The 22744-nt window shown below is 36.2% G+C and overlaps 1 protein-coding gene across 3 annotated transcripts in view; it reads left to right on the forward strand.

The window, feature by feature from the left end:
* The window catches only part of TTC29 (tetratricopeptide repeat domain 29), a 240545-nt gene extending 227379 nt beyond the window's left edge, over positions 1-13166 (forward strand). For all 3 annotated transcript variants that reach the window (XM_039254293.1, XM_039254292.1, XM_039254294.1), the window contains 2 exons: positions 12655-12724; positions 13010-13166. In XM_039254293.1, coding sequence (XP_039110224.1) covers positions 12655-12724; positions 13010-13040 — 101 coding nt within the window. In that variant the 3' untranslated portion in view covers positions 13041-13166. The remainder of the gene's footprint in view (positions 1-12654; positions 12725-13009) is intronic.
* The last annotated feature ends 9578 nt before the right edge of the window (positions 13167-22744 follow it).

Consider the following 22744-nt stretch of genomic DNA (forward strand, 5'->3'; position numbering starts at 1 on the left):
TCACTCTGAAAAATAAATAAATGTTAAGAAAAAAAAAAAAGAAAGAAAGAAAGAAAGGAAATCTTGCCAAATGCAACAATATGGATGGACTTTGAGAGTATTATGCTAAGGGAAATAAGTTTAAAAAAAAAGATAAATATTGTATGATTTAACTTATATGTGGAGTCAAAAAAACAAACAAAATTCATAGATACAGAGGACAGACAGGTGGTCATCAGAAAGAGCAGCTGAGGCAGGCAAGAAGGGCAAAGGGGGTCAATTATGTGGTGACAAATGGTAACTAGACTTATTGTGGTGATCATCTGTAATGTATGCAAATATCAAATTATTATGTTGTACATCTGAAGCTAATATAATATTGTATACCAATTTTACCTCAATAATAATAATACTAATAACTTAAACTGTGTCAATGGTAACATTGAAAATGCAAACTTATTGAACTGAGCATTCTAAGTAAATTAATTTGTGATTAAAATGTAACAAAGAACTGCTAGCACACTGGACAAGAATATAAGCCTATATAAATCAAGAGGCCTGTGTTTTAGTCACAACTGATTGTGACCACATAGGGCCTTGGAGCCAACAGTTGTTTGTTTGTTGGCTACCAAGTGTCCATCTCTCTTTCTTTGGTACTAGTGCCACAATCTCATCTCATAGAATAACTCCTTTTCCATATATACATCTTAGTAAACAAAACCCCTTAAACTAAGGGGCTAGGAGATGAGCATGTAATCTCTATAAGGCAATTTGGGTCTTTTCTCACATGAGTTTGAAACTTGATCAAAATGATGTAAAAAAAAATGATGAAAAAAAATGATGTAAAAAAGTGGGATGGGACTGGTAGTTCTAACCAGAGTAATTAAGCAAGAAAAAGATATCTAAATTGGAAAGGAAAAAGCAACACCACCCCTACTTGGATGACATGATTCTTAATATAGAAAATCCCAAGAAATTTTTTAAAAAACCAAAAAACTACTAGAGCTAGTAAAACAAATGTGGCAAAGTTGCAGGATTCCAAGATCAACATATAAATACAGTTATATTTCTATAAACCAGCAATGAAAGGAAATTAAGAAAGAATTCCACTTACAATAGCATCCAAAAAAATAAAATACCCAGGAACAAATTTAACTAAGGAAATGAAACATTTACACACTGAAATCTGTAAAACATTGATGAAAGAAATCTAAAAAGACATAAATAAATGGAAACACATCCCCTGCTCATGGATGGGAAGACTTAATATTAACATGATAGTATTATCTAGAATGATCTACAAATTCTATACAATCCCTATTAAAATTCCAATAGACTTTTTTTCAGGAATGGAAAAAGCCGTCTTCAAGTTCATATTCAATTGAAAGGAATCCTGAATAGCCACAATAAGCTTGAAAAAGTAGAACAAAGTTGGAGGATTTACACTTGCCTATTTCAAAGCTTACTACAAAGCTACAGTAATCAAAACACGATGGTACTGGCACTAAGGTCAGACACATAAACTATTGGAATAGAACTGACAAATTAAAAATAAACCCTCATATGTATATCGTAAATTGATTTGGGGTAATAGTGAAAACATTATTCAATAGGGAAAGAACAGTCTTTTCAACATATCAGGCTGGGAAAACTAAATATCAACATACAAAAAAAAACAATGAAAGTGGACCTTTACCTCACAGTACATACACAAATTAACACAACCTAGATTAGAGATCCAAATATAGGAGCTAAAACTGTAAATCTTTTAGAAGAAAATATAGGAGTAGTCTTTACAACATTGGATTTGGCAATAATCTCTTGGATTTGACACTAAGAGCACAGACAAAAAAAAGAAACAATAAATTGGAATCTATCAAAATTTTAAACTTTTGTGCCTCAAAGGACACTATCAAAAAAGTGAAGAAAACTCACAGAATGGGAGAAAATATTTGCAAATCATATAGATTATAAGGGTTGGATATCTAGAATATATAAAGAACAAATGAGCAAAAAAACCCTCAAACAATCCATTTAAAAATTGGGCAAAGGCCTTGAATAGACTTTTCATCAAAGAAGATCTGCAAATGACCACATCACAAGTTATGAGAGAAATGCAAATCAAAACCCAAAATGAGTTATCACTTCACACCCATTAGGATGACTATTATCAAAATCATAGAAAATAACAAGTGTTGGCAAGGATCTGAATATATTAGAACACTTATGCATTGCTTGTGGGAATGTAAAAATACAGCAGATGTTGTGAAAGCAGTTTGGTAGTTCCCCAAAAAGTTAAACACACAATTACCATATGATCCAGCAATTCTACTTCTAGGTACATACCCAAATAAATTAAAAGCAAGGACTTAAACATATACTTGTACACCAATGTTCATAACAGCATTATGGACAATAGCCAAAAAGCTGTAAACAACTCAACGTCCATCAACAGAAGAACAAACCGAATATGGTGTACACATGTAATGAAATATTATTCAGCCTTAAAAAAAGAATGAGACTCTGATACAGACTACAACATGAATGAATCTTGAAAACATTATGCTAAGTAAAATAAGCCAGACCAAAAAAGAACTAATATTGTATGATTCACTTATCTGAGGTACTTAGAATAGACAAAGTTATAGACAGTAGAACAGAGGTTACCAAGAACAGCAGGGTGGGAAGAATGGGGAATTGTTCAATAGATACTGAATTCCTGTCAGGGATGTTGAAACGTTATCAAAATAGATAGTGGTAATGGTTTCACAGTATTAGGAATGCCTTGAGTGCTACTGATTTGCATATCTGAAAATGGTTAATATGATAAATTTTATATTATATATATATATATATATATTAGAACAATTTTAAAAATCCACAACCGGGGCGCCTGGGTGGCTTAGTCGGTTAAGCGTCCGACTTTCGCTTAGGTCATGATCTCGCGGTTCGTGGGTTCGAGCCCCGCGTCCGGCTCTGCGCTGACTGCCAGCTCGGAGCCTGGAGCCTATTTCGCAGTCTGTGTCTCCCTCTCTCTCTGACCCTCCCTGCTTACGCTGTCTCTCTCTCTCTCTCTCTCTCTCCTAGAAATAAATTTTTTAAAAAATTAAAAAAATAAAAATAAAAATCCACAACCAGGAAAAAAGTTAGTAATGACCAGCCCACATCTTTAATTTATCAGAGTCTACTTTCAGGTGACAGTAGACAATTTAACACATAGTATAAGGACTTTATAATAAAATACCTTTGTTTCTTCCTCCCCTACTCAGACTTTGCACTTTTGTTGTCATACATTATACTTTTACATATATTACACTTTTACATATATTTTACATATATTATAAATCCCACACCATATTGTTATTATTTTTATTCAGCCAAATATTTGAATAAATTTAATAATTTTAAACAATCTTTCATATTTACCCATTTACTTGCCATATCTAACACTCTTCCTTCCTTAGCATGGATTCAAATTTCCACCTGGTGTCATTTTCCTTCTGCCTAAGGATTTTATCATTTCCTATAGTACAATCTGCTCCTGATGAATTTCTTCAGGCTCTTGTCTGTGTTAAAAGTCTTCATTTTGTCCGGGCGCCTGGGTGGCTTAGTCGGTTAAGCGTCCGACTTTCGCTTAGGTCATGATCTCGCGGTTCGTGGGTTCGAGCCCCGCCTTGGCCTCTGTGCTGACTGCCAGCTAAGAGCCTGGAGCCAATTTCAGAGTCTGTATTTACCTCTCTCTCTGACCCTCCCCTGCTCACGCTGTCTCTCTCTCTCTCCTAGAAATAAATAAAAAATATTTAAAAAAAAAAAGTCTTCATTTTGTCTTCATTGTTGAAATATATTTTTACTGGGTATGGAATTCTGGGCTTCACAGGTTATTTTTCTTGTCGTACTCTAAGTTTCTTGAGCTTATGTTTGTTGAACTACTTAGATCTATGGGTTTGTGGCGTTCATCAAGTTTAGAAAGCATTTCAGCTATAATTTCATAAAGTACTTTTCAGTTCTTTACCCATCTCCTTCCAGAACCTCAGTAACATTTATAATAGGCTACCTCCTGCAACTCCATGATATTCTTATTATCTTTTTAATTCTTTGCCTTCTTTTGTTTTGTTTGGGTAGTTTCCACTACTCTGTCTTCAGTTTCACTGATTTTTATTATACCATCCATGTACCCACTTAACGTTTTTAATGTCTAAAATACAGTATGTCTGGAGCACCTGGGTGGCTCAGTCAGCTGAGCACCGAATTCAGCTCAGGTCATGATCTCATGGTTCATGGGTTTGAGCCCCCGCTGAGGCTCTCTGCTGAAAGCTCAGAGCCTGGAGCCTGCTTCAGATTCTGTCTCTCTTTCTGCCTCTTCCTGGCTCATGCTCTGTCTCTCTCTCACTCAAAAGTAAAATAAAAAATAAATTAAAATAAAATAAAACGAAATACAGTGATGTCTTTGTTCCAAATCCTAACAACAGTGTCAGTTTTAGGTCAGTTCTAATTGGCTGATTCTTCTCATTATGCTTTTTTTTTTCGCATGTTCCGTAATTTCTTATTAAATGCAAGACATTGTGTGCCTTGATCAACATCTCATTCAGGTAAACTGAAAGTCTGATTAAAAGAAGGGAATTGTTAAAAAAAAAAAAAAAAAAGACCCAAAATAGTATGACTTGAGCCCGGCCAAGTTACTAAACCCAGGCAGTTTCAACCTCCTCCACAAATATAAATTATAACCTGTTGATAAGGAATTTTCTGATCAGTATCAATGAGGTAATTTATTACATGGGTCCTTTCTGCCTGACAAAAGAAAGTTGAGTTAATCTGCCTGATGAGACTCCTTGCTCTTACCCTTCAGGGAAACTGAGTTGGCCTGGAACAATCCTTTCTTTTCCTTTGCTTATAACTTTCTTGCCCCACTCTCCTATTAAAACCCTTCCATTTTGTATAACTCCTCCCTCCCCTCTACTTGCTAGATGGGATGCCGCCCATTCATGAATCATTTAATAAAGCCAATTAGATGATAAATAAATAAATAAGTGCCAGATACTATAAGCCTGTATAAATCTCCAGAATTATCATGGTATGCAGCTTTCCCCTCTACAGCATTCTAGCTGCTAACTCTTGTGGCCTTGGTCTCCCCAGACTCTCTCAGCTCCATCTCCTCAACAAAGGGAGTCCACTGGGCTCCTCCTGAGTCCCCCTCTCTAAGCTATGGCATGGAAACTTACTCAAGACAGTAGGTGCAGGGGTCATATAGTTTCCTGTATCTCAGGTATCACTGGGTTTTGTTGTCTGATGTCTCATATCTTCAAAATCGTGGCTTCATATTATTGGTGGGGAAAGAAGGAACTCTGATTTCTGTTACTCCATAAGAAAATAATTGCTAGATTTGTTTTATAGTATCAATAGGAGAAATAAAAAGAACTGTATGAAGACATCAACACTGTATTTATCTTAAGAAAATATTTAGGAGCGCCTGAGTGGCTCACCAGTTAAGCATCCAACTTCGGCTCAGATCATGATCCTGCAGTTTGTGAGTTCAAGCGCCCCATTGGGCTCTCTGCTGTCAGCACAGAGCCTGCTTCAGATCCTGTCTCCTTTCTCTCTGCCTCTTCCTCCCTTCATGTGTGCATGCTCTCTCCATTTCTTTCAGAAATAAATATTTTAGAAAAGTATTTAGTGTCTCTACAGGCTGATACACCTGAATCAGATACTCTCATTAAAAGTTTAGATATCCAGAAGCAGAAATTCAGTATAAGTCTGTGTCAACATGGTGCTTCATCTAAGTCTAGCTCCATTCCATTGATTTAAGATAACAATGTTCGGAGAAAAGAACCTATAATTTTGAGTTAGAATATAAACTTGATCCTTGTATGAATTTTAATGAGCTTCAAATATTAACAAAAGCCTTTGGAAAAGGAATTGCTATATACCACAACCTGCAATATGAAACAACACATCTCAGTTTTTGACACTTAAGAGAATATGCCCAAACTTGCAAGAAGCCTCCTGCCTTCAAAGTTTATGCCTTGACTGTTTTCCTCACCTGGTATAGAAAAACCACATTGTGATTTCTACTTCAAAACACAGAACAGATTATCTTTTTGTTTGCTAATAAAAAATAGGAAAGTATTACCAAGAAAACTCACATGTTTTTTGGTAGAGTGAGTAGCTCTGTAATCTCAAGCTTTGGTTCGTAGAATTTTTTCCACAACTATAAGATGAGAAGTGCCATGAATGACAAGCCAATATTACCAAAAAGCCAGGAGGACAGAAAGTGTAAAGGAAAGGGAAGGAAAAAAGCACCAAGTCATATGCTAACATCAATATGCTTACACTTCAGTTATGCTTCACATGACTACATTGAGGACATTTGTCCTTGTGATTCGATGCTATTTGCCACATGCATGCACACACCGCAAGATTCATTCTCCCACTTTATCTGTTCTGTGTCCTGGAAGACTGACTTCAGACTGCATCTCACAAGTTCACTTGCCTTCTGGCTTCCTGGTTTGGATTCATCCAAAGGACATCACGAGCAGGAGATCAGAGGTTAGGAAGGTGGAGAGGTCAGGGAATTGTTCCTCTGTCCCAGACTTCAGCTCAGTTCTGACAGCTGTGACTCTTTACAACTGCTGCTTCTAGCTTCTATTGGAAGACCCCTTTTCTAAATCTCCATTTCTCACTCAGGGTGCAATAGCAGCATCTTATTCCACTTTACCTTTCAGTCCCAGGGAGGATAAGGGCATGGCATCCCTCTGTTATGAGGCACTGGGTGCCTCAGCATCCCTTGTCAGTTCCTTAACCCTGCCCTCATCTCCCAGTGGTCCCTTCGTTAAAGTCTCTTCCAAATCCCAGTTGAGTGTGCCATCTGTTTCCTCTTAACAGATACCCTCTCCTTCTCTATTGTATCAACTGGCTTGTCTAAAGACAAGCAAGTACAAGAAATATTAGGAAACTTCCACTTGCTGAAAAGTTCACTTGATTAGAGAACAATGTTAATGAGGCTGAAATTAGTGTCTGACTATGCTCCAGGACCACAGGCTATATCCCTGACCAGCCATTTTACACGCCATCAGTTACAAGGAGGACAATGCCGAAAAAGATACATGACTCTGTGCCAATCCCTCAATGCTTCTAGGAACGTAATTCAAAAACTAGCTGTTCATTGAGATAGCTTCAAAATCATCTTTGTTCTGCAAAGATAGCTTTGGTAATGTGGTTCTAATGTAAATTTTGTATAGATTATTTTAAATAATAAAGCCACGCCTGTCAAAATTTTTGTCAAGAAAACACTTTCATTTGCTTACTAATCTGTAGCTAATTCATAATAACATAGGTGAAGTCAAGCTTATCAAAATATGCCTCATATTGTTAATGGGATTCAGGGTTTATATGGATATATATTTAGCTCATTTCTTTAAATTTTTTCAGCTATTGTGACTAAACAAATGAAACTACACAACCACTGTTTAAAGAATAAATAGCTAAAATATTATTTGAAGAATTTTCTCATTATCATTATTGTGTAAATGACAAATTTTTCATCTATATACGTATTTCCTCTGAACAAAACACTTCTCAGTACAGTTGCCTTGTGAAACCATGTTGTACTTAGTTTACATTGTAAATTACTATAATATTAATATTGCTGTGCTGCACTTACTTCCATGGTGTTAATTTTATATGATTTGAATACATGGAAGGAAGGAGACATTTTGTTCCCCTTTCAGAAACCAGTTTCTGACACTCTCTACTATCAGCAAGAAAGAAGTACTATTCTACTAAAATTAAACCTATGACTTTAGGTAAAATGTGCTGGCATACGAGAGCAAAATATAATTTTATCATTAAAAATGGTGTAATGTGAATATCACCCATAAGATACGGACATTTTTATACGTAGTATTTATTCTTGTAATCACTTTCATAAAACTCAATCTGAGTTTTATTTTTAACAAAACCTTTTGAGTCATTTTGATAAGGTCAACAGAAAGCACAATCTCTTAACATTAGGTGATCAACTTTTTGACAATAGCAGGGCCAGCATAGCTAATGGAATAATAGCCTGCAGGGTCCAGCTAAATATGATATACGAACGTAATCAACCTCCGTGATGACTATTCAGAAGTAATCCCTTTAGCTTTGAACTGCAACATATATTTCAACAAGGCAAACACCACATGAAGAAATTCTCTGCAGACCACACTGATACAATACAGCCTTCATATCCTGCTCTATGTGCTTGCCGCTTATAGTGCGTTTTAAATTTAAGGTAATGACTACTGTATATTCATGTGAGCATACAACAATACTTTTGATTTGTTGTGGAAAGGTTGAATCCATTACCAGGGGTCTAGTCTATAAACCCAGACACAACCTTTATGTACGAGTTATTTTTTACCCTTTTCTAGAATAAGGCCACTAAAAATGCTTTCCATGCCAAAATTATAAAAACTCATTTACCTTCTCATTCACAAATCCACCAGTGTCTCCTCCATTTTAATTCACACTCCTCTACCAATAACATTTTTTAAATCTCATTTACATATAGTACTGTATTTTGTGAAAATTGCAGACCATTGATTTCAAGTTAAAGGATGTGATGATAGGTTGATTGCAATTCAGCATTTGCTGACTTATTCTGTTGCTCTTTGGTGTAGTGTAGGCTAAGTGGAGGTATAAGTAAGATCATTTTGTTGCTTACTTTAGGGAATCTACCATTTGAGAGTTTACTATTAGCAACAGAAAAGTGTCTGTTTCTACTGAAATGGCAGACAGTGTAAGCAAATATCATACTCTCAACTTTGTATTGGTTCTGGTCTCCTTGTGGGAGTGGTATTGGTCCTTCTTTTCCAGCTTCCTTTTAAGGCTTACAGAACAAACACCACAAATCACATTCCAAGTCAAACCCACAGCACAAAACCTAGGTTAGGAATCAAAATGAGTGTTTTTGCAACAGTGTAACCAAGAACAAACAATCCTGTGGTGTTCACCTTATTGCAAATGAATAGAAGTCTCAGAATCTGAAGAGTTCAGGTCTTCCCCTATATAAATTAATCATTGCTAAGGATTCCTAGCTCAGAAAGAGTGTGAATGTCTTTTATATAAACTTGCAACTGTGGCCTAAGTGGAGTAAAAGAATAGCTACAGATATAACTATTCTTCTCAGAGAATTTACTTGAGAAATATTCCCACTACAAGTCATCTTTCTTCCACATCTGGGGAATGAATGCTAAATAATTATTTGAGACAAATCAGGCATAATTTTAAACTTGAAAAGTCCAGGGAAGATTCCCCCAGCTTAAGAGATGTTACATCCTGCCAAACCAAAGGGAATGCTGAGTTTAAGACATTAGATGTATAAAATAGGCATTAAGAGGTTAAGATGTTCTATATAATGTGATGCAATGAAAAATATTAAACTGAGAAGCCCAACGTAGTCCCTTACCTAAAAGAATGATAAAAACATATTAGTTGAGGTAAAGGCTAAGCTCCTATTACAAAGAGTCCCCAATATACAAATTTGTTTCCTCCTTAATCTTGAAGTGAGCAGTCTACATTTACAAGGTAACTCCACAGGCAGTTAGGAGACCATGATCTTCCATTTTATTGCTTCACCATCACCTAAGGCAGGGTTTCTCAATCTTGCATTATTGAAATTTTGAGCTGGATGATTTTTTTGTTGCTTAGGGGGCTGGAGTATGGCTGTCATGGTCATTGTAGGATATTTAGAAGCATCCCTGGCCTCTATCTACTGAATGCCAGTAGCACTTCCACCTACAAGTTGTAATGACCAAAAATGTGCCCAGACATTTTCAAAAGCCACCTGTGGGGCAAAAATCACTGCCAGCTGAGATCCACTGGCTTAGGGTATTGTCACATCTACATGTTAGAAACTGAATCATAGGGTGATGGCTCTATGTCCAAACTGGTGGAAAAGGAAAATTTTAAGGAGGGATAAATGCTCACTGTCTAACACTCAGACCCAGAAGCAGTATGTCTCACTTTGTTTATATTCGCTGGTGAGAATTTAGTCATGTGGCTTCAGCTAATTATGTATTTGCTCATGAAGAAGATCTTATAGCCCAAAAAATCCAAGCAACCAACCAAACACAAAACCCTGATAAGTGAGAAGCAGAAGGAATTACTGTAGCCATGTCTGATGTGGGCAAGAACTGATGAGGTCTAGTGAAGATGGAGAGGGGTTATAGCCTTTGATGGGAGCATAGTAGGTAAGATAGAGCATGTAGAACAAAAACAGGTAGGTAAGGAACTGTTAACACAGAGCTTGTGGACATTTTTTTCTATGCTTTTTTTATTTCCTCCATGAAACCAGAAAATAAAATCATCAACTGAAAACAATGTTCCATGTGCAGTGTTAGAGGTTTGAGAAAATAGAAAAAAGAGCTAAACAGTCATCTAGGAGAGTAGAAGTATGAATATGGACCAAGAATGTTTAATAGGATGGCCTGAAAGCATTAAAAGTCCACTTAATTTCTGTGGCTATGAATTTAAAGTGGGGCCTGGTTATACATTTTTTTCCAGCTGCACTGAGGTAGATAGTACAAGAGAGGAATGGGAAGACAGTTGGGTTTATCTAGGGTTATAGTTTTGTCAAGTGAGTATGACAGAGTGGGAAAAGGGTAATGAGGTCAGGCTATAAGCAAGGGGGAGAATGACCATAGAGTTTAAGTTAAATAAAGAAGGGAAAGAAGGTGTCAAAATGGAAATGAACAATGAAAATGTGGCAACATTGGAGGTCCCAGGGAAGTAGAAGAATTGCTGGTGTTGCAGTACTAGAAGGAGTGATCTAGAAGGATAAAGCTGGAAGTCAAGTAGTTGAATACTGGCTTCTAAATTTGTAGGGGCTCAAAGTTACTGCAAGGTCTGAGTATGTCCACGGGAATCAATGACTGCCGTAGGGTGTGGGATGAGGTCTAAAAGGACAGAGCTCAAGGAATGGAGGAACAAGGTAAAGAATCTTCTACATGTACATTTAAATTGCTAAATTAAGAAAGTGGTATCAATGTAACAATAAACCACTGATCAAATCAACTAAAAATAATCCCAGTTGTGGGAGGATCACAACAATAGTTAGTTGTATAAGCAGATGACTGAGTTTTAGGAAGGGAAGGAAGGTGAGTGTCCTGAAAGAGAACAATAAGGTAGAAGAATGACATCTATCGAACTCCAGGTCCAATGGTAGCCACGCTGACAAAAAGAAAAACAAGGGGCGCCCGGGTGGCTTAGTCGGTTAAGCGTCCGACTTTCGCTCGGGTCTTGATCTCACGGTTCGTGGGTTCGAGCCCTGCGTCGGGCTCTGTGCTGACTGCCAGCTCAGAGCCTGGAGCCTGTTTCAGTCTGTGACTCCCTCTCTCTCTGCCCCTCCCCTGTTCATGCTGTCTCTCTCTCTCTCCTAGAAATAAAAAAAAAAAAAAATTTTTTTTTAAAATTAAAAAAAAAAAAAAAAAAAGAAAAACAAAAAAGGCTGCTGGACTGTCAGTGTCCTTTGAGGGCAATCATGTTTCTGTTAGAGCAAGAAATTAAAGGGAATTTCAGAAAATGGAATGAGGTAAGATTTCAGGAGCTGTGGTAGGAGATGGGGACAAAATAAGAAATGTACCGAGCCTTATTGAAAATAGAATACAGGAAATGAAAGGGCACCTGGAGACTGAGGCCTATGATAAGCAAGATTAAAGGACATATTATTGGATTAGACCCAGTGGATTCAACTCAAAAGTCAAAGGGCAAATATGAAAGTTAAATAAAAAATTAACATGCCTATTAATATGTATACACTTCCCATACCTGATTTAATTATTTGGATACTGTATATTGCTCTCTCAATTGATTTTCCTTCTGAGTATTGTTCTAACAAATCATTTTATCCCCCAGAAGGTGGCTCTTCCAGTGGCCATTTCATATATCAAAGAATTCTGTGGGTTAGGAGTTCAAACATGGTTTGGCTAGACATGAGTTGAGGTCACTCAACGGTGGTGCTCAGCTGACAGATGGGCTAGTTTGAAGGAGCCAAGACAGCTTCCCTCACAGACTGGAGCCTTAGAGGGATGGCTGGAAGTTTGGACTCAGCTGGAACGGTCAACTGAAGCATCTTCTATGTGGCCTCTCCAGGATGGCAAGATCGTAGGACTTATTAGATAGTGACTAGCTTCCTCCAAACCAAGCACCCTAAGCAAACCAGGAGGAAGCTGCACAACCTTTTTTGACCTCAGAAATCATGTAGTCACTGTCTCTAATGATTCTCTAATTCTAATGATTACAAAAGGATCCTAAGCCTAGCCCAATTTCATGAGAAGGTGAATTAGATTCTACCTCTTATGACCTCAGAAATCATGTAGCCACTGTCTCTAATCATTCTCTAATTCTAATGATTACAAAAGGATCCTAAGCCTAGCCCAATTTCATGAGAGGGTGAATTAGATTCTACCTCTTATGGGGTAGTGGCAAGGTCATACTGTTGAGAAACATGTAAAGTGGGAGATATTGTGGCCATCTTTGGTGAATATAATCTGCCCTGGTGACACAAGTAATACATACTCTTTGATCATACAAGTGATCAGGGTAGGTATTTCTGAAAAAGGATTCCCAGGTTCAAGCTCTATATAACTGTAAATTGTATTTGTGGTAAACCATTAAATTTATACATCTCTTTTCCTGTAGGAGGATCTAGAGAATCCACAATGGGAAGTTTGAAGCCAATCCCAGAGAATTTGGAAGAAGAACTCAATGGATAAGATAAACCAAGTAAAAAGTTTCTATTGCATATACATTAGGCAAAATATTAAGTATAAACTGATTCTCTAAACATAAGAAGAATAATTTTGTCTAGTACTTGGTAATACTGAAACACTGTCTAAAAAAATCACAGATTTGCTTTTAAATATTACATAAGATTAAGTGTTTTTCATCTTTTAAGCTATGTCAGAAAATTACAGAAAACAAAATATCTTTTAAGCAAATGTCTTTTACTTTCTGCCTCTATATAAAATTAAATTTTGTGATTTATGTATTTCAGATTTCCAGATAATCAAAAAAATGAGACTTAAACCAGCTTTTGACTCAGCAACAAAGCAAGAAGAAATTTATCATGTCACCTTAGTCTTTGATAACTGTCATAGGAATATGTTACAAATAATACAGATAAAGCTATAATAAAACAATGACTATGTTTAGATTGGATTTTGGATTGCAATGTACTACTACAAATTTAATCTAAAATTCATAAAAATAAAAAATGGATCTCAAAAGCTTAGAAATATCAATAATTATTAATAAAATAAACTATAAAATGTTCCTCTTATCCACTATTCCACAAGAAGAGCTGTAATTATAGAATCAAATTTGGTTGTGTCTAATGAGAAAATAATTTTTTTTTAAGAAAGAGAGAGAGTGTGCGAGTGGGGGAGAGAGGCACAGGGAGACACACACAGAGAAAGAGAGAGAGAGAGAGAGAGAGAATCTCAAGCAGGCCTCCTTCCACACTCAGTGCAGACCCCAACAAAGGGGTCCATCTCATGACCCTGGGATCATGACCTGAGCTGCAATCAAGAGTCAGATGTTCAACAGAATGAATCACCCAGGTACCCAGAGAAAATCATTTTAAACTTAAGGAAATCTATACTGAATAACCGTGGGAAAATATTTATTAAATTTCAGGAAGACTTTTCAACATAGAAAGTTTATAAGCAATAAAGACTATTATATTGACAAGCACAGTTCAAAAACAGTTGCCTTCATGGTTTGCCTCTCTCCCTTCTTCTCCCCCTTGTTCCTCCGTCAAGTTCCTCCTAATCCTCCTATACGTGCGTCCGACTTTCGCTTGGGTCATGATCTCGCGGTTCGTGGGTTCGAGCCCCGCTCGGGCTCTGTGCTGACTGCCAGCGCGGAGCCTGGAGCCTGTTTCAGAGTCTGTCACTCCCTCTCTCTCTGATCCTCCCCTGCTCACGCTGTCTCTCTCTCTCTCCTAGAAATAAATAAAAAACATTTAAATATATATATATATTAAGCAGCCTTTCCACCAACAATGGTATAAAACTAGAAATCAACTACCAGATGGAAATTGGGAAAATCACAAATATTGGAAGTTTAACCAACTGCTAATGAACCACCAATCAGTCAACAAACTATCAAAGAAACTTTAAAAATACCTTGAGACAAATGAAAATGGAAATACAACACACCAAAACTTAAAGGAATGCAGTAAAAGCAGATCTAAAAGAGAAGCTCAAAGTGATAAATGCCTATATTAAGAGGGGGGAGAAAAGATCTCAAATAAAGAACCTAACTTTATACCACAAGGAACTAGAAAAAGAATTAAGTCGAAAGTTAGTAAAAGGAATGAAATAACAAAGATCAGAGTGGAAATAAATGAAATAAAGACTAAAATTACAATAGAAAAGGTGAATGAATGAAAATAAGAGGTTTTTTTTAAAATAAAATAGACACACCTTTAGGTAGACTCATCAAGAAAAAAGGAAGAGGACTCAAATAAACAAAACCAGAAATGAAAGAGTAGATGTTACAACTGAAAATATGGAAATACAAAAGATCATAAGAGACTACTGTAAACAATTGTACACCAACAAACTGGACAACCTAGAAGACATAGAGAAATTCCTAGAAACATACAACCTACCAATACTGAATCATGAAATAGAAATTCTCAATAGACCAATAGCTACTTAAATTACCAGTTAAATTACCAGTTACTGGTATTTATTATGAGTATTTTACTAGTAATTACTAGTAAGGAGATTGAATCAGTAATCAAAAACCTCCCAACAAACAAAATCCCAGGACTGATGGCTTCACTGATGATTTCTACAATTTTTTTTTTTTTTTGAGAGACAAGGAGGAGCAGAGGGAGAGAGACAGAGAGAATCCCAAGCAGGCCTCATGCCCAGAGTGAAGCCCGATGCAGGGCTCAATCTCATCACCATAGGATCATGACCCGAGCCAAAATCCAAAGTTGGATTCTTAATTGACTGAGCCACCCAGGTAACCCCTTATCAAATATTTTTAAGGAATTAAGATAATCCTTCTCAAATTCTTTCAAAAAATGGAATAGGAGGGAACAATTTCCTTGTACAAGACCAGCATTATGCTGTTACCAAAACCAGACAAAGACACTAGAAGAAAAGAAAATTACAGACCAATATCCCTGATGAATATAGACGCAAAAATCCTTAACATGGCAACTATAGTTACCAATGCTAGATTGTATATTCGAAAGTTTCTAACAGAGTAGATCTTAAAAGTTCTCATCACAAGGGATAAAACAAATTTGTAACTTTGTAAGGTGATGAATGATAAATAAACTGACTGTGGTAATTGTTTTGCAATATATGCATACATATATCAAATCATTATACCATACCCTTAAAATGAATACAATGTTATATGTCAATTATATGTCAGTAAAATTGGGAAAAAATTTTAAAAGTTCTTTTAAAAAAGATTACAAACTGGAAGAAAATATTTGAAAAATCTGTTCACATGAAACGATGCTCAGCATCCCTCCTCATCAGGGAAATACAAATCAAAACCACACTGAGATACCACCTCACGCCAGTCAGAGTGGCTAAAATGAGCAAATCAGAGAACTCTAGATGCTGGCGAGGATGTGGAGAAACGAGCACCCTCCTACACTGTTGGTGGGAATGTAAACTGGTACAGCCCCTCTGGAAAACAGTGTGGAGGTTCCTCAGGAAACTAACAATAGAACTCCCCTAGGACCCAGCAATTGCACTGCTAGGAATTTACCCAAGGGATACAGAAATGCTGAAGCATAGGAGCACATGAACCCCAAAGTTCATAGCAGCACTCTCAACAATAGCAAAAACATGGAAAGAGCCTAAGTGTCCATCAACAGAAGAATGGATCAAGAAGATGTGGTTTATCTATACCATGGAATACTACATGGCAATGAGAAAGAATGAAATCTGGCCATGTGTAGCAACGTGGATGGACCTTGAGGGTGTTATGCTGAGCGAAATAAGTCAGGCAGAGAAGGACAAATATCATATGTTTGCACGTATAGGAGGAACTTGACGGAGGAACAAGGGGGAGAAGAAGGGCGGAAGTGGTGGGGGAAAGGGAGAGAGGCAAACCATGAGAGACTCTTGAATGCTGACAAAAACTGAGGACTGATGGATGTGGGGGGGAGGAGGGATGGGCATGGAGGAGGGCACTTTGGGGATGAGCACTGAGTGTTATGTGGAAACTAATTTGACAATAAACTATTTGTAAAAAAATAAAAAAAATAAAAGTGTAATAACTGAAAAAAAAAAGAAAAATCTGTCTGTTAAGGACTAATATCAAAAATATATAAAGAATTCACAGCTCAGTAAAACAAAGAATGCAGTATAAAACAGAGGCAAAAGATTTGAACAGACATTTCACTAAAGATTCATAAATAGCAAATAAGCACATGAAAAAAATCCTCAATACCATTAATTATTAGAGAAACACAAATGGATACCACAATAGATATCACACTACATGTCTAGGAAAATGGCTACAATTTAAAAGTGACAATTCCAAGTCTTTTAAAGACATGGAGCAACTAGAACTCTCAAAATTACTAATGGAAATGCAAAAGTGTACAGCTGTTTTGGAAAAACAATTTAGTAGTTCTTTAAAAATTTAAACACACACCATATGACCCAGCAACCCACTCTGTTATTTACCCAAAAGAAGCGAAAACATAAATCTGCACAAAGACCTGTATGTGAATATTTATAGCAGTTGTATTCATAATGGCCCAAAACTGGATAACAAAAATATCCATCTACTGGTGAATAAACAAATTGTGGCATATTCTATGGAATGAAATACAGCTCAGCAATAAAATGAAAACAACTGTTGATACATATAACAAGATTAATTTCAAAAGCATTATGCTAAGAGAAAGCCAATCACAAAAATTGCATTTATATAACATTCTAGAAAAACCAAAACTGCAGAACAAAAATCAGATGGATGGTTGCCATGAGCTGAGGGTAGAGGAAGGGAAGTGACTATAAAAGGATATGAGGGAACTTGGGGAGCTATAGAAATATTCTATATCTTGACTTTAGTAATCATAGTACAACTATATACACAAAGGTAATGGATAGTGTACACCTGAGGATACTGTATAAATGAGGATGAATTTTACTAAGTAAATTATAACTCAATAAATCAGACTTAAAATTAAAATTAAAAAGATGTGGCTACTGAGTAAATTTAGCCTGATATCACACTGTTATTTAAACATTGTTGTGTGTATTTGTGGTTGTGTATATATGTATGAGTGTATAGGAAATGAAACTGTAAATGATTTTATTTTATTTTTTAAGTATATTTACTTATTTTGAGATAGAGAGAGAGCAAGCAGGAGCAGGGGAGGGGCAGGGAGAGAAGAAAAGAGAGAGAATCCCAAACAGGCTCCACACTGTCGGCACATTGCTCAACATAGGGCTTGAACTTATAAGCCACGGAAATCATGACCAAGCCAAACAAAGAGTTCGACATTTCACTGAATAAGCCAACCAGGCACCCCTGATTTTATTTTTTATACATTTCTATTGGTTCAATTTTTTCCACATGCAGGACTATATGCTGTGGGTATGTGTTTTAACAACAACAACCAAAAAAAAGACAGAAAAGATTCTTCTACCATGTGTATAGTGTTTCCTTAACCATTTTCATTAAAAATATCACATCTCATCTCACTCTATTTAAAAAGTAAGGTCAGCAATGAGAAAAATTTTTCCTTTCATAAGAACAATTCTGGCTTTGAAGCTCTAAATTCAAATAACAAATACTTTTTTTTTTCCTTTGAAGCTTTTTCTGTAACAATAGCCTTTATGATAGTGTCTTCTTATAAGAGCCCTTAAATACAAGTCGGGAAAGTTTTGTGAGAATATTTTTAATAAAAATTCCCACATCTCTACAAATACTTCAGGAAATTAGATCAAACATATACCTGTTGGGAAGGTCAACAGAAGCCAGAATCTATAATCAAATGCCAAATAGTCACCCTGCTATCCCTTCTAATGGATCTAATCAGATCTTTGGCGGTTTCTCCTTAAATTTCAACTGGAGTCACTTTTATTTGTGAACAAATATGAAAACTAAAGCAAGGTTTTGTGACAACAGATGCAAACCACAATTGCAGCAAGTGCAAGTCTCTGTAAAAGGCTCTTCCATACATAGAGCAGCAAAGACCACTCACTGAGAACCTAAGTATTTACAATGGTCTCTAATACCTTTTCAATCAAAATAACAGTGTCTAAAATACACTATATTTAAGTGCTATAATTACTTTAGCTTTCAGTTTCTCTTTTTAAAATTTGCTATGATGTCATCTGTTTTTTATAGTAAGATTCTCCAAGAATTATTTATTTTTTTCTAAAATTTATTTATTTTGAGAGAAAGAGAGAGAGAGAGAGAATGAGCAGGAGAGGGGCGGAGACAGAGGAGAGAGAATCCCAAAACAGGCTCTATACCTAGCATGGAGCCCAACTCCAGGGTTTGATCTCACAACCGTAAGACCATGACCTGAGCTGAAATCAAGAGTCAGAGTCTCAACCAACTGAGCCACCCAGGTGCCCCATAAGACGAATAGTTTTAATGCCTTTCTTCCAAAGTTACTTCATTCAGATATTTTTAAAGAAAGTATTACATTATTATTATCACTGACAGATTTATTTCTCCTCTATCCACACACACATACCATAAAAATTATAAGCTATATTCTGGAGAGTAGTGTGGCCATGCAATTATTATGGGATTTTTATATTTAAAAACTTATTATCTAAATTGAATGAAAATCAAAGAAAGAAAAAGACCCAAATGATGTAGATTTAACTACTACTCCACTAAAAATTGCTTTTCTTTCCAATCATCTTGCTTTTGTATCTAGCCATCTCAACCTCTATCTGAAATAACAGTTCTTTATAGAATCATATCTATAAAATTTATGAAACTGCAATTGATTATGTTATTGTTGCCCAAATTTGGATTTTGAGTGTATATATATATATACATATGCGTATGTGTCTATATATATATACATATGTGTATGTGTCTATATATATATATATACATATGTGTATGTGTCTATATATATATGTATATACACATATGTGAATTACCTCAAAATTTCTTTTAAACATTCTCAATAGTTATGTGCTTAGACAATCTAGGATTCACCAGGCTAAGTAAATTTGGCATCAGAGAATAATAAGCTTATCCCCACTTTATAATCCCTAAACTTTTAAACATGTTCTGCATCTGCTGGTGTTCAAAGAAATATAAATTTGAACAACAATGTAATACTAATATTTTGCCTATTACATGATCAAAAATTAAAAAGAATAAAAATAACTGGTGTTACAATGGTGAGTAAACAAGGGGGTAGAAATGTAAATTATAAAAAAAAATCTGAGAGTAATGTGACAGTATGTACCAAAGCTTTTAAAGATTATGACCCTACAATTTCATTTCTAAGAATTTATCTTAGTAAATAATCAGACAAGTGAGAAATGATGAAGGTACAATGCTATTATTGAAGTTACTTTCTCATGCTAACATAAGAACAAACAAATATTACCTAGGTTCAACCTAAATTCCCAATAATAAATAATGGGTCAAATAATTTATAGTACCTTCATACTAGGTATATTAGTTTTCTATTGCTGCTGTAATAAATTACTACAAATATAGCAGCTTAAAACAATACTCATTTATTAACCTCACAGTTCTGCAGGTCAAAAGTCTAGGCTGACATGGCTAGGCTTTCTGTTTTGGGTCTTAGAAGGCGAAGGTCAAGATGTTTGCTTATCTGGGCTCCTTATCTGACAGAACTGGGATAAAATCTGCTTCCACCTTTCATTAGGTTGCTAGCAGAATTCAATTCCTTGCAGCTGTAGGACTGAGGTCTCTTTCCCTGCTGGCTGTCAGTCAAGGGCCACCTTCAGCAACTGAGGCAACCAGTGTTCCTTCCTATAGCTGCCTCATGAGGGCACATAATTTCCCTGATTATGGAAGGGGGTGAGGGGTGGTACATAATTCTATGCTACCAAACCATGGGAACAAAATACAATAACTAAAAATAACTGAAAATGATGACTGTAGAGTTGATATTTGGCTTGCCTGCCCCAAAATATAAATCAGTTATTAAAATACTGAAATGTTCAGCCAAATGTTTCCGTTGGTTGCAGTTCTGTATGACTGCCATGGGTCCTTGTATCCAGTGCCTAGAGACTGGGCCAGCCCTCCTCTAGGATGACCGCAGCCCCTCTTCCTGATCTAGCAGTTAAAGGACTAATGCCAGCCATAGTCATAAACCTTTGGGCTTCAGTCTGTCCTTTCATTGCTTGATGTCCACGAAACAGTAATCATTAATTATTTTTTTTAATGTTTTATTTATTTCTAGGAGAGAGAGAAACAGCATGAGCGGGGGAGGGTCAGAGAGAGAGGGAGTCACAGACTGAAACAGGCTCCAGGCTCTGAGCCGGTAGTCAGCACAGAGCCGACGCGGGGCTCGAGCCCACGAACCGCGAGATCATGACCTGAGCGAAAGTCGGACGCTTAACCGACTAAGCCACCCGGGCGCCCCATTCATTAATTATTTTTAATGTCACCCTTGGATTTGGCTGTATATTTAATGGCAGAAAAGAAAGATGTTACAATACTCTCAAGTGAGAAAAGAAGACCTATTTATTTAGAATGAATAGATAGATATATAGATACATTGATAGACTTGATAGATAGATACACACACATATACACATGTACATTTGAATTGGTTTATTTATATTAGTGAATATATATAAGAACAAATTCTGAGATTTGCATGGTTTATTTATATTACTGAATATGCGTAGAAGCAATTCTGGAAAGATATACCATAAAACACTAACAGTTGTTATTTCTTAAAGATAGAATTTCAGGTGATATAAATTTAATATTTAAAATTGTCCATATTTTCCAATGAAAATATTGGTATAATTTTAAAAATTTAAATGTTTTAAATATAATTTAAAAAATAATTTAAAAAATATATGATAAAGACAAAACAAGTTCTGTACCTTTCCTTCTGTGACCATGAGGGGGGAAATTCCTTTATTTTTGACCCTCTATTTCTTTATCAGTAAAATGAACTACATGATATTTTTCATCCTTTCCAGCTCTAAGAGCTTCTGATCCTAAATAGACCACTCAACAATGTACCTAGGTTCAATTCAGGTTAAAATGGGGGGAGAGGAGAAGGAGGTTATTAGAGTTTTAAGAAACTAAGTCTTCATTTTGTCCACTTAAAACATTGTAGAAAACTATACGATTTCTTTTTAAGGTGACATGATTCATTCAAGATCAAGGTTCTCATTGCAATAACTTATTCACCTTTGCTAATTGTCAAGGTGGTGTAGGTTTATTCTAGCTTTTAAACTGCATGTCCTGACATGTCATTATTGAAGCAAGAAGCACTGAGGATATGATAGATTACAGCGGACAAGACAGAGAGGCTCTATCCATGGACCCAGCATTCAAGATGGAGAACACAAACCGTGTCATAACAGGTGAGTAAATAACAAGACAGATTGTTATAAAATCTTGAAGGAAATAAAAGAAGAAGTAATATTTGAACAGAGACCTGCAGGATGAGAAAACTATAGCAGTTTGAAAAGCCAAAAGCAGCAGCATTCTAGCAGAGAGAACAGCAATGCAAAGGGATTGGGGCAAGAAAAAGCTGACATGTTTGTGGAATACAAATGAGAATGGTGTGATTGCACTAGAATGAGTAGGAAACAGTGGCACCTGATGAAGTTAAAGTGAAATTGGCAAGTACCAGATTATATAAGTTTCCTTAGATGAGGGTAAAGAATTCAGATTTTATTATAAATATCAATGGGAAGTCACTAAAACTTTTATTTTTTTAATCTTTTAAAAACATTTTTAATTTTTTTTTTGAGAGAGAGAGAGAGAGAGAACACGTTGGGGAGGGGCAGATAGAGAAGGGGAGAGAGAATCCAAAGCAGGCAGGCTCTGCACTGCTCTCTCTCTCTCTCTCTCTCAGAAATAAATATAACATTAAAAAAAACTTTTAAACATGAAAGGGATGTGTTTCTGAAAGTGTTAAAACACAACTTTGGCTGTTGAGTAGAGAAGAGAACATAAGAGGGCAAGAGTGGTATCTTAGAGACCTGCCGGCAGGTACCACAGAAATCCAGGCAAGAGACAAATGAGGGTCACTAAGAATAATAGGGTGTCAATGAAGATGGACAAAAGCAAATGGCTTAAAACTTATTTCTAAGATACAATCTGCTGATTGTATAAGATTTGCTGATAAGGGTGATTAGGATGATAAGAAAAAGGGGAAAAATCAAAATGGAACCTACAGTTTTTCCTTGAGCAATGTGATGATTGGTAGTACATTTACTAAGATGAGAAAGGCCATAGGAAGATCAAAATTTGAGAGTGACATCAAGAACTGTATTTTTTCAATGTTATTAATTTTAGACAGAGAGAGAGGGCAAGCAGGGGAAGGGGAGAGAGAAGGAGACAGAGGATCCAAAGCAGGCTCTGTGCTGACAGCAGCATGCCCAATGGGGGGCTCAAACTCAGAACTATGAAACCATGACCTGAGCTGAAGTCAGATGCTCAACTGACTGAGCCACCCAGGTGCCCCATAAACTCTATTTTAGACACAAGTTTGAGATGCTTATTAAACCTCCTATAGAAGTCAAAAAGGCAGACATCAAAG

The sequence above is a fragment of the Hyaena hyaena genome, unplaced genomic scaffold (assembly GCF_003009895.1).
Source record: "Hyaena hyaena isolate Hyena2069 unplaced genomic scaffold, ASM300989v1 scaffold_476, whole genome shotgun sequence".
Lineage (NCBI taxonomy): Eukaryota > Metazoa > Chordata > Mammalia > Carnivora > Hyaenidae > Hyaena > Hyaena hyaena.